This window comes from Arachis ipaensis, chromosome B05 (genome assembly GCF_000816755.2).
Source record: "Arachis ipaensis cultivar K30076 chromosome B05, Araip1.1, whole genome shotgun sequence".
NCBI lineage: Eukaryota > Viridiplantae > Streptophyta > Magnoliopsida > Fabales > Fabaceae > Arachis > Arachis ipaensis.
Window position 1 is genome coordinate 43822544 of NC_029789.2, and position 12875 is coordinate 43835418.

Here is a 12875-nt window from a genome sequence, read left to right on the forward strand (position 1 = left end):
GGAATAAAATTTAATTGATAATATAGAGTTAAACTCTAAAATGGTCTCTGAAATTGGCGTCATGCACTAAAATCGTCCCTGAGATTCTAATTGCACAAATTACGTCTCTAAAATTGAAAAAAATGTACCATATTAGTCCCTGACCTACCGATACGTTTAAAATATGGACAAGTAGTAACAAGCCACGTGGAATTTAATTTCCACGTCAACATTTAATTTTTTCTTTTTTAAATATATATTATATCACAATTTTTACTAAAATACCCTTTTAATTAAATAAAAATAAAAAATATTTATTTATTTAATTTTATAAAAAGACTTAAATACCCTTTTTTTGTATATATTAGACAAAAATTACTCTTTTAGATTAATTAAATTGTTTAATTTTAAAATTTAAATAATCTAAAAAACAAAAACAAAAATACATTTAACAAAATCATTTGTTTCTTCATAAACTCTAATCAATTATTTATACCAAAAAAATTAAATAAATTTAAAAAATATTAAACAAAATCACTTTGTTCTTTGTTTACTGGGTTCTCACACAACCCTCATCTCTAATTGTTCATACAAAAAAAATCATCCGAAAAATTAAGAAAAAAAATTAAAAGAACAGAACTTCATATCTTCATCTTCCTGGGTTTTTCACCAGCACACTCTCAACGAGCTTCTCTCTCATTCCTAATTCTGAGACTCAAACTCTCTCCTCTCTCACTGCCACTAGAGTCTCTCTCGATCTCACCAGAGTCTCTACTCGTTCACACAGTCACACTCACCGGCGTCTCGTTGCTCCTCTCCTATCGTCGCCGGCGTTTCAACGTCTCGCGGCCTTCCCTGGGCTCCTCCTCGCCGGCGACAGAAGCACTCGTCGGATCGTCGTCGCTCGTCGTCTTCTGTTTTGCTCTCTCTGTTTATGTTTTGTTTCTCATGTCAATGAAACTTGAAGCTATTGTCATCTGATCTACTTATTAGGATTAGGGTGAATAGATAACAAACTTTACAATATGTGTTCTATGTGAAATAGTTTGCATATGAAATACTTTATCCCACTGTTATCTTCAATGGAGCTGGTTCTGTTGTTTTTCTTTTGTTTCTGGACCTATGAGCCCTGTTATTGTTCCTTGTTCTTGCTTGCTATGCTCCCTTTGCTTTTGATCATAACTTTATATCTATAGGGGGAAACGATGCGGCTTTGTGATTTTTGTGCTAATTCATGTGATGTTCAGCTTGATTGGATTGTTAACATTCCTGAGAAATACAAAAGGAAGAAGTGTGGGATTTTGGAATCTGAAAATCATTTTGGAACTTCCTTAGATAATGAATTGTTAATTTTACTCAATATTATGATTGGGAGTCTGGTGTGATTTCATGGACTGGGGCTTCTAACTTTATTTAGATTCTTCTGTTGGCTTATTCCAATGTTCTAGTTATGAAAACAGAAGCAAAATCTGAGTAGAGTAATTCTGATGTATATATTTTATAAATGAAAGGGTTCATAACAATATGATTCTGCAATACTTTGTGACTTGCTACCCTTTTTTTCCTAAAAGAAAAAAGTCATCTCTTAAATTTCTTGGACCAGAAAATTAGTTTTAATTTGATTATGATTCGATTTTATATAATCCAATCCATGCATAGCCTTTTATTGATCATTGCGTTGGTGTTCTTGCTGCCTCTGCTATAAGTTGAATTTTGCAAATTGTTATTGTGTTTTGGCTGCTAATTTTTGTTGATGCTCAATTCCTATAAACCTGTACTTGCTCTAAACTATTTTTAGTGAATACTTTTATTTCTCTAAGAAAGAACACATTGCAACTGTGCTTAACTACTGTATAATTGTCAGTGTGATGTGTACATATGAAAGTATAGTCATTGTTGTCTTAGTCAACACATGGTTCAATGATTAACAGAACAATGTATTTTATTCAATTTGCTTCCAGAGTTGGCATGTTTGGAGAGTCTTGAAATTTCTTGCAGTAACAAGGGGAAAGTAAAATATTTAGGGTACCTAAGCAGATAAACATAACCCAGTCAAATTGGATGAATGGAAAAATCTCTTCCTCTTTGCCAATTCAATCAACTGAACAAGAAAACAAAAGAAGAGTGTATTTAGAAGCAAGCTATTGAATCTAATGGACACCCTCTTTCAATGCACCGAATAATTAGTGCAACTGGAAAAGACTCCAAGGGGCCGTTATGAACCTACATTTTATGGACAATTGATAGCCAGTTGTCCTTTCTCGTTTGATGCTTCTGTTCTAGTTCTGAAATTTGGGAATGCTGGTATGATACGTGAAGGCATATTGCTGGGTATAATGATGGATAAAAAGCCTTTACCCATTCTTCATCCATTTGGAGAGGATATATTGGTAACGTCAGAGTGGATCAATATTACTATTTCCAATTGCACTGATTCTATGTTGTAATTTTTATGAGCTTTATTGTAATTGAATCCTTTTGTTTTCGTCAGTTTGCAAAGCATATTGCTAGCTACTTACTGACCGAACAATCTTAGCCGGTCGAAAGGAGATGGAATTCATGGCTAACTTTTGTGCATTTGAATTTTGGCAGCATCTTTTCAGGGTAAAGTCATATTCCTCCTTCACTTTATGAGCTTCCAAATACCTTAGCATTGTTTAGTTTTTGTATGAGGATTTATTGACGAGTTTAGTAATTTGTTCTTGCCATTCAGGTCTCAACTACCTCAATATTGAATTCTACCTCAACTTTCTTTAGATAATGTACAAATTACGATTTTAAAAATCTTTTAATTCAATAATACATACTTGATACTTCTTCCACCTTGTGGCTCCCCTTCTACCAACTTGGGCATCATAACAGATGCTTGCTCTTAATTACTCTCAGCATTGACACCAAGGAACCCAAAATATCAAAGCATTCTATGGCTAACCAATATTTCATCCTAGCCATAAATATTACTACAACACTACCTACAGCACAATAAATGCACCAAAGGTCAGCAATTCAACAACAACATTGAAGCGTACGAGTAGAGAAATATATTGAGGTATAAACTGGGATCATATCTGATCACGGAGGAGTGCATAAGAATGTTAAAACAGTTTTTAAAACTTAAAAAAATTATAATAAAACATTCCAGAGAGAGAATACAAGAATTCAACCATTCTCACAATGGCACCACTGAAGGATATCCTTAAATATGTTGGCTGGTTTATAGGTTTAGTAGTTGTATAGTTGTATTGTTTCTAGAGAATATAATAAAGCGACCAATTTTCTAGATCAGCAACATAATAGATATGTCACAAAATTTGATACCTTCTATCTACCAATATGCAACAATACAAAGGCTATGGGATCAAAGGCATACAGATCACTACGACTTAGGATGGAGCAGTTCTGAAATTCAAACAGTACAGGGAAAGGGAGGAGCTTTAAATCGCGACGGAGATGGCTGAATGGAGGCAGACAATGGCGAACGGTGGCTGAAAGGCCGCGGAACAGAGGCTGAACAGAGGCTCGAACACGCGGCGTAGAGGACTGAGCAGAGGGCTAAGCAGCTCGAACAAGGGTTGGCCAAAAAACAGACGCAGAAGCTTGGCCAAAAAGGAGGCGGATGCGCGGCGAACAAGGGCGATGTTGCGCCGAAGCTGTAGCAGCAGCGGTGGCTGGACATTGAGGAATGGCGACGAGAGATGGCTGCTTCGGTGCTTCCTCCAAGCTGCGTTCGAGTTCTCTTCTATCTTCTATGCGTTCTTCAGTGTGTTCATTCAGAGAACAGAAAAGCAATAATCAGAAAAGCACATAGTTCCCTTATGTTCGTGAGAGAACAGAAAAGCAATAATCAGAACTACGTTGGTCTAACATTTCAGTTATCACATTATGCCAAGTTAGAACCAAAGTAGATGGCCTTGGAAAACATGCTAATAAGAAAGAATAGAAGAACTTTATATATAATAGCAAATCGTGTTCTTTACTTGCAATAGGCTATCGAGTAATGTGAGTGTTCCAATGTCTTCCTCACATAAAAATACTCAACAGTATTTTTTCTTTTTGGATAAAAGATGAATATCATTGACATACTAATGCCAATGTGTATTACATATGCTTTTAAAATTGAATAGGTGTCATACTTTAACGGATTCGATACTCATCTGTACTTACTACTCAGTGCAGCATAACCACAAAACCAACAAGACAACCCCATATGAAATCAATTGGTACCTTTTTGCTTAATTTTACAGTTGACACACTCTTATCTCTGGCATCAGTCAACTTCAAAATGAGTGGGTAAACCTCAACACTATATTGCTTCTGTGTAGCACCCTGCGAGATCAACTTCCTTGGTAATGATGGTCCACCTTTATACCTAGACCATGGTAGATAGAAATCTGTTACATATTCTACAAATCAAACAGTAGTGACCATCAGATGACACAATTGAAATATAACCTTAACCTATGCAACAATACAAAGGCTATGGGATCAAAGGCATACAGATCACTACGACTTAGGATGGAGCAGTTCTGAAATTCAAACAGTACAGGGAAAGGGAGGAGCTTTAAATCGCGACGGAGATGGCTGAATGGAGGCAGACAATGGCGAACGGTGGCTGAAAGGCCGCGGAACAGAGGCTGAACAGAGGCTCGAACACGCGGCGTAGAGGACTGAGCAGAGGGCTAAGCAGCTCGAACAAGGGTTGGCCAAAAAACAGACGCAGAAGCTTGGCCAAAAAGGAGGCGGATGCGCGGCGAACAAGGGCGATGTTGCGCCGAAGCTGTAGCAGCAGCGGTGGCTGGACATTGAGGAATGGCGACGAGAGATGGCTGCTTCGGTGCTTCCTCCAAGCTGCGTTCGAGTTCTCTTCTATCTTCTATGCGTTCTTCAGTGTGTTCATTCAGAGAACAGAAAAGCAATAATCAGAAAAGCACATAGTTCCCTTATGTTCGTGAGAGAACAGAAAAGCAATAATCAGAACTACGTTGGTCTAACATTTCAGTTATCACATTATGCCAAGTTAGAACCAAAGTAGATGGCATTGGAAAACATGCTAATAAGAAAGAATAGAAGAACTTTATATATAATAGCAAATCGTGTTCTTTACTTGCAATAGGCTATCGAGTAATGTGAGTGTTCCAATGTCTTCCTCACATAAAAATACTCAACAGTATTTTTTCTTTTTGGATAAAAGATGAATATCATTGACATACTAATGCCAATGTGTATTACATATGCTTTTAAAATTGAATAGGTGTCATACTTTAACGGATTCGATACTCATCTGTACTTACTACTCAGTGCAGCATAACCACAAAACCAACAAGACAACCCCATATGAAATCAATTGGTACCTTTTTGCTTAATTTTACAGTTGACACACTCTTATCTCTGGCATCAGTCAACTTCAAAATGAGTGGGTAAACCTCAACACTATATTGCTTCTGTGTAGCACCCTGCAAGATCAACTTCCTTGGTAATGATGGTCCACCTTTATACCTAGACCATGGTAGATAGAAATCTGTTACATATTCTACAAATCAAACAGTAGTGACCATCAGAAGACACAATTGAAATATAACCTTAACTGCCCAAGTTCCAAGATTTCTCCATTTATATGTTACCTTCAATCTAACATTATCAAGATCCAGAACCTCCAACACTTGATAAATCATACTAAATCACTTCAAAACTCAAAAGTAATTAAGTAATTCAACAAAACAGCAAAACAAAACAAGACTCAAACTTTCATCAATTCAACAGAACAACACAAACCAGAAGCAGTTTCAGTAATTCAACAAAACAAACAAAACAGCAATTTCAGTAAAGTTACATACCTAACTCGGTGGCTCGGGCTCCATATCTAACTTGATACGGTGCTCTGTGTCCGCTGGGTGGTCCTGGGTGAGTGGGTGGTCCTGGCTTGCTGGGTGCGATTTGCGAGTTGCGAGGGATTGAGGGTGGTGGTGGGTGCGACTTGCAAGGGTGGTGCCGACCTGCTGGGCGCTGGGCGCTGGCTGTGTGCTGCAGTGCTGGGCTGCTCTGTCCGCGAGGAGGTCCTGGGTGGGAGCAGTGGAAGGGCTGCGCTGGGAGGAATGTGGCGGTGGCTGCGAGGTGGTGGGAGGAGGTCTCTCACCGGCGATGGGAGTTGCAGAGAGCGAGGCTGTGAGACCTATGGAGCAGGGAGAGAGGGGCTAGGGTTCGTTTGGAAGTGGGGCTTGGGGGAATTGCCGAATGGGGGTTACTGGGTTAGGTTTAGGTTTCGTTCATTTTGGGGGAGGGGGTTTGGTTTTTTTTTTTTGTTTTTTACCTGACCGGTTCGGTTCGGTTCGGTTGGAGTTTTCATTATCAGAACCAAAAACCAAACCGAACCGAACTAAAAACAGCAAAACATGTTTTTTTCGGTTTTTTTGGTTATCGGTTTGTTCGGTTTTCGATTTTTCGGTTTGGTTGATCGGTTTAGTTCGGTCCGAATCGATTTTGAACACCTCTACTGGTTAGGGTTCCTCTAACCAACAGCACCGTTTTGAGCAAATTTTAGAAAACCGGTCGGGTCTCAGTTCGGTTCGACCGACCGGTTCGACGGTCCAACGATGGTTTCTGAATCTTTTGGTTTTGATATATGACCGATTCGTTTTTTGTACCGGTTCACGGTTCGACCGACCAGTTCGAACGGGTTTTCAGAATCTTGGTCCGAACCGCTTTTCCCCTCGTTTCACGATTTGACCGGTTCGACCAGTCGGTTCGAACCATTTTCAGAACTTTGCGTTTTTCCCTTATTCCAAAAATCCGGCCAGGTGACGGTTCGGTTCGACCGACCAGTTCTTGGCCGGTTCGACGGTGCAATTGTGGTTTTTGAAATTGGGGGTTTTAACATATTGTCGAGTTGTTTTTTTGTAGTGGTTCATGGTTCAACCGATTTTTTAATATCTGTAAGATCGTATAATTAGTAGTTATTGGTATGAAATTTATGCAATTATATAATACTCTAATATAGCTTCCTCAATATGTAGGAGTGACGCGGGTGTGTGGGTTGCAAGTTGGATGATAGCTTATTTTAAAGATGATCATTTTAACATAAAGGTAATGTTATGCACTAATCTTTTCCTTCGTTCTTTCTTTTATATTTAGGTAGTCAAGCCTAATGTGTAATTATTCAAATTTTATTAGGTGGATAATGGGGTTCGCATGAAGATTGCAGTCTCACTCATGTTAAAGAATCATAATATGATCAGCTATAGGGTAAAAAAAATACCATTGAAAATCTTAATAAGTTGTGTGATAATCACCATCGTGATGATTATGAATTTCCACAAGATTAGATTTACAACATAGGATATTTATTATTATTTTTGTTTTTATTATTTTCTTGTGGAAACCGCCAATTTCAAAAACCGCAATTAAACCGTCGAACCGGCCAGGAACTGGTCGGTTGAACCGAACCGTGACCTGGCTAGTTTTTTGGAATAAGGGAAAAACGTAAAGTTCTGAAAACGGTTCAAACCGGTAAATCGTGAACCAAGGAAAAAAGCGGTTCGAACAATGGACAAAACCGCAGATTTTGAAAACCGTGATCAAACCAATAAACCGGTCGAAAACCGGTCGGTCGAACCAAAATGTGACCCGACCGGATTTTTAATTTTTGCCCAAAACGCTGCGTTTGTCGCCAAAAGAACCCTAGCCTTCAGTCTTCACTCTTCAGTTCTTCACCCAGGCAACACTCTCGAGCCTCCACCCTCCAGCCCTCCACTCTCACCTCTCGCTATCAGTTACCATGCATGCAGTCTCCAACTCGAGCTTCCGGCGCACCCTCCGTTCCAGCCACCACCGCGGTCGCAAGTTCTGTGGAAGTCACTCACTGTCGCAAGTTCCTGGAGCCAGCTTGGAGATTCGCACAGCCCTGTTCGTCGCGAAGTGTCTTCCCGTCGGCGCCACCCCTGTTCGACCCTTCCACCCCAGCCACTGTCCCTGTTGCCGCCAGCTCTGCATTCTTTCCTATCTTCCACTAACCCTAGGTATAAATCTAATTTGTTGTTATTATAATTGTTGAAGTAACTCCCCCTATTAACCAGCATGCATCAGAGAAGTCTTCTTATATGTGACTAAAAATCATGCTTATTTACCATTGTTCTGAAAATCGAACCCGACCGATTGGTTCGACCGGATTAACCGGTAACCAGTCATCTGTCCGGTTTGGTTGATGTGAAAAACCGTCTTGCAAAAAACCGATCAAACCGGCGGTTAATCGGTGAACCGCAAAAACTGTCCGGTTTTTCCCGTTTCAGTACTATTAATATATATTTATATATATAAAGAAAAAGAAAAAAACAAACGTCCAGAAATCAGAACCCCTCACCCNCGCCGGCAGAGACAGATTTGGGTGCCGTCCTCGCTCGTGGAAGGTCTGCTCGCTTCTCGATCCTCTTCTCCTCGACGTTGAGTGCTTGCTCGCAACTATTGGCGACGCCGCTACGAAGGGCTTCTCCGTCGTCGTCTCTGCTCGAGTTGTTGGTGCCCATCTCTCTCTTTGAGTCATCTCTCTTCGAGTTCTCTCTATCCGAGGCTACGAGCTCTTTCTGTCTCTCTCTCACTGCGACGTCTTTCTCTGATCGGCTGTGGAGTATTCGCCGCGCCGTCACCTTCCTCCCTCGCCGCCGGTAAGCACTACTACGTCAATTTATTTTTGGTTATTTTGTTAATTTTATTTATTCTGATTTTTGAGTTATTGGCCGTTGATTTTTCTAATTCTGTGTTGTTGATGAACATTGTTAATGCTAGAATTTTTTCCAGATTCTGAGTTGTTTATGTTGGTTTTTCTGATTGAGTTGTTAATTTTGGTTGCTGATTTTGTCTGATTCTGAATTGTTGATGGTGGTATAGTAAAATTGTTTTTCATCATTTCTCATCTTTCAGTCGCACAAATTATATTTCTTTCTTGTACATTTTTTGTTCAAATGTATACACTTCTTTGAACTTTGAAGTATGCTGGAAAGAGTTTCGTTGTTATTTACATAATCTAATTTGTAAAACGAAGATGAATATGGACCATTCAAGAGGGAAAGGGAATATTTTACAGGTCCAAAATCCAAATGGCTATCAAAGGAATAGCATAACAGTGTTGGTCTGTCATGATTTCTACATAAGCCTTGATTTGTTCAGATGCATTAGTTAGAGTTCTTCATTATCGTCTTTTGCACATTTGTTGTCAATTCATATGTAGATGTTAATAGTTTGACATTCAATTGGATTTAAGATAGCTTTTGTTATTATTTTTGTTTATTTTTTTTATTTTTTTTATTGTGAATTGATATTAAATTGGCCCTTCTCTGTCTTTCACTTTATAGATGCTTACCTGGGTATCCCTTCAAGTGTCCCAAGCTGCAGATTTCTCCTGAGAATGGATTATCAGAGAGTGACACTGATAAACTATTGTCACTCCTCCGTGATCAGATATGATCCCAGTTTATACCTCAATATATTTCTCTACTCGTATGCTTCAATGTTGTTGTTGAATTGCTGACCTTTGGTGCATTTATTGTGCTGTAGGTAGTGTTGTAGTAATATTTATGGCTAGGATGAAATATTGGTTAGCCATAGAATGCTTTGATATTTTGGGTTCCTTGGTGTCAATGCTGAGAGTAATTAAGAGCAAGCATCTGTTATGATGCCCAAGTTGGTAGAAGGGGAGCCACAAGGTGGAAGAAGTATCAAGTATGTATTATTGAATTAAAAGATTTTTAAAAGCGTAATTTGTACATTATCTAAAGAAAGTTGAGGTAGAATTCAATATTGAGGTAGTTGAGACCTGAATGGCAAGAACAAGTTACTAAACCAAGCATATTTCTATGTAATCTTATTTTGAATTCTTCATGTGTTCATCCTTCTTTTAATTCTTTAAATGTAACTACTGATCTTCCTTGGTACCCAGGAGTTTACTAGACATGTTTCAGTTCAATTATTTCCTCACTTCATTTCATTTAATCATATATTCATGTTCTTTTCCTCTTCCGAAATTAGTTACTCTTTTTATTTGCATAGCTGTTATGACATGGTTTGTTTATTGAAGCTTCAGTTTTTACTAAAATTGAAGCCTTTCTCCTAATTTATGTATTTTTATTTCTTGTTTATTCTGAATTTTGGTTACAATTTGATCTAGTTAGAGGCAGGGAAGCAGCTATTAACTCCTGCTGGCAATTTGCATAAATCCATTCTTCACCTTCCTTGAGTTGCCACTTGCCGGGATATTACAATTTTGTGAAGAATAAATCTGTATTAACATAGCTATTAGTTAGCAAGCTGCAGCCGTTAAGTTGAGCACTGTGATGGATGCCTCGAGAAGAAAATATAAAAAAGACCCAACAGCTTTAGAGTGCATGGTGCAATCAATGGAAACTGTGTTTTGGAGCTGAAATCTCTAGTTCCCTATCCCTAGGATTTGAGATGGTGTTGTATTTAAGTATGTATTTTTGTAGAGAAAAGAAGAAAAAAAAAAGAAAAAAGAATGCTTGTGTAATAACCTTATCTGTTTTGGAAAATTATATCAAAGTGTCCATCTATTTACATTTATATTTAATTAAATTAATAGTTGATTAATTGTGTAGCATAGTCCATAGCTACCTCGTTCAAGTTTTGAACAATAACAATAACAATCATGCTATATTGCTATGCAATAATTAACACCAGACTTCAAATATGATAATATTTTGGTTATTATTATTTTGTTTGGAATTTGGACACTCTTGTCTTGTACGACATATAATACAACTCAACCTGTGTCAATCAAGGATAGAAAGGAGAAGAAGGAAAAAATTTTTAATTTGGAATAACCAAACACAGCTTGAATTATAATTACAGTGTAGCAAAAAGTTTGGGATCCCATTCTTTGTGAAATCCGTGTATCTATCTATATCGTTACTTTAAAAGATGTTTACATTCTCTGCTCTTCTCTTCGGCATCCCTGTTATAATGATAGAACAATATTCATCATCATAGAATTAGGTAGCATTGAATTATCAGACAAATCAATTACCTGCAACGAAAAGAAGAATTTGCATTGTGGTCTCTTAGCTTGGAGTGAGAATATAAACATGATGTTTAGTGAGCAATATTATAGTTTTTAATTAAAAAAATTATCAGCTTGAAAATTTTTCCTTCCACCTTTCGTCAATAAATCCTCATACAAAAACTAAACAATGCTAAGGTATTTGGAAGCTCATAAAGTGAAGGAGGAATATGACTTTACCCTGAAAAGATGCTGCCAAAATTCAAATGCACAAAAGTTAGCCATGAATTCCATCTCCTTTCGACCGGCTAAGATTGTTCGGTCAGTAAAGTAGCTAGCAATATGCTTTGTAAACTGACGAAAACAAAAGGATTCAATTACAATAAAGCTCATAAAAATTACAACATAGAATCAGTGCAATTGGAAATAGTAATATTGATCCACTCTGGCGTTACCAATATATCCTCTCCAAATGGATGAAGAATGGGTAAAGGCTTTTTATCCATCATTATACCCAGCAATATGCCTTCACGTATCATACTAGCATTCCCAAATTTCAGAACTAGAACAGAAGCATCAAACGACAAAGGACAACTGGCTATTAATTGTCCATAAAATGTAGGTTCATAACGGCCCCTTGGAGTCTTTTCCAGTCGCACTAATTATTCGGTGCATTGAAAGAGGGTGTCCATTAGATTCAATAGCTTGCTTCTAAATACACTCTTCTTTTGTTTTCTTGTTCAGTTGATTGAATTGGCAAAGAGGAAGAGATTTTTCCATTCATCCAATTTGACTGGGTTATGTTTATCTGCTTAGGTACCCTAAATATTTTACTCCATAGCAAGCAAGAACAAGGAACAATAACTGGGCTCATAGGTCCAGAAACAAAAGAAAAACAACAGAACCAGCTCCATTGAAGGTAACAGTGGGATAAAGTATTTCATATGCAAACTATTTCACATAGAACACATATTGTAAAGTTTGTTATCTATTCACCCTAATCCTAATCAGTAGATCAGATGACAATAGCTTCAAGTTTCATTGACATGAGAAACAAAACATAAACAGAGAGAGCAAAACAGAAGACGACGAGCGACGACGTTCCGACGAGTGCTTCTGTCGCCGGCGAGGAGGAGCCCAGGGAAGGCCGCGACGTTGAAACGCCGGCGACGATAGGAGAGGAGCAACGAGACGCCGGTGAGTGTGACTGTGTGAACGAGTAGAGACTCTGGTGAGACCGAGAGAGACTCTAGTGGCAGTGAGAGTGGAGAGAGTTTGAGTCTCAGAATTAGTAATGAGAGAGAAGCTCGTTGAGAGTGTGCTGGTGAAAAACCCAAGAAGATGAAGATAGGAAGCTCTGTTCTTTTAATTTTTTTCTTAATTTTTCGGATGATTTTTTTTGTATGAACAATTAGAGATGAGGGTTGTGTGAGAACCCAGTAAGTAAATAAAGAACAAAGTGATTTTGTTTAATATTTTTTAAATTTATTTAATTTTTTTGGTATAAATAATTGATTAGAGTTTATGGAGAGACAAATAATTTTGTTAAATGTATTTTTGTTTTTGTTTTTTAGATTATTTAAATTTTAAAATTAAACAATTTAATTAATCTAAAAGAGTAATTTTTGTCTAATATATACAAAAAAAGGTATTTAAGTCTTTTTATAAAATTAAATAAATAAATATTTTTTATTTTTATTTAATTAAAAGGGTATTTTAGTAAAAGTTGTGATATAATATATATTTAAAAAAGAAAAAATTAAATGCTGACGTGGAAATTAAATTCCACGTGACTTGTTACTACTTGTCCATATTTTAAATATATCGGTACGTATGAATTTATCATCGTACCGTAGCAATCACCATTTTCCATTAACGACGTGATGACATGGCATAA

At 37.5% G+C, this 12875-nt stretch overlaps 1 protein-coding gene and 4 long non-coding RNA genes across 8 annotated transcripts; 2 read left to right on the top strand and 3 right to left on the bottom strand.

The window, feature by feature from the left end:
- LOC110271976 lies at positions 1982-2622 on the top strand. Its single transcript, XR_002362876.1, has 2 exons — positions 1982-2369; positions 2471-2622. It is a non-coding gene; the product is annotated as an uncharacterized LOC110271976 (long non-coding RNA).
- LOC107643607 lies at positions 2667-4407 on the bottom strand. Its single transcript, XR_001620947.2, has 2 exons — positions 4204-4407; positions 2667-3734 (listed from the first exon to the last, which is right to left on the bottom strand). It is a non-coding gene; the product is annotated as an uncharacterized LOC107643607 (long non-coding RNA).
- LOC107643605 lies at positions 4483-6235 on the bottom strand. 2 transcript variants are annotated; one of them, XR_001620943.2, is made up of 3 exons: positions 5814-6235; positions 5331-5475; positions 4483-4861 (listed from the first exon to the last, which is right to left on the bottom strand). It is a non-coding gene; the product is annotated as an uncharacterized LOC107643605 (long non-coding RNA). The 2 variants fall into 2 exon arrangements; XR_001620944.2 differs by lacking the exon at positions 5814-6235 and adding an exon at positions 5559-5807.
- LOC107643604 lies at positions 7504-10492 on the top strand. 3 transcript variants are annotated; one of them, XR_002362877.1, is made up of 3 exons: positions 8336-8633; positions 9321-9687; positions 10133-10492. XR_002362877.1 is itself a non-coding variant. In XM_016347292.2 (2 exons), exons 1-2 carry the CDS (start codon positions 7519-7521, stop codon positions 9430-9432), a joined length of 585 nt encoding a protein of 194 aa, XP_016202778.2. In that variant the 5' UTR covers positions 7504-7518; the 3' UTR covers positions 9433-9899. The 3 variants fall into 3 exon arrangements, 1 of the variants encoding a protein (XP_016202778.2); XR_002362878.1 differs by having other exon boundaries at positions 10137-10492; XM_016347292.2 differs by lacking the exons at positions 8336-8633; positions 10133-10492 and adding an exon at positions 7504-7991 and having other exon boundaries at positions 9321-9899.
- LOC107643606 lies at positions 10662-11810 on the bottom strand. Its single transcript, XR_001620946.2, has 2 exons — positions 11219-11810; positions 10662-11005 (listed from the first exon to the last, which is right to left on the bottom strand). It is a non-coding gene; the product is annotated as an uncharacterized LOC107643606 (long non-coding RNA).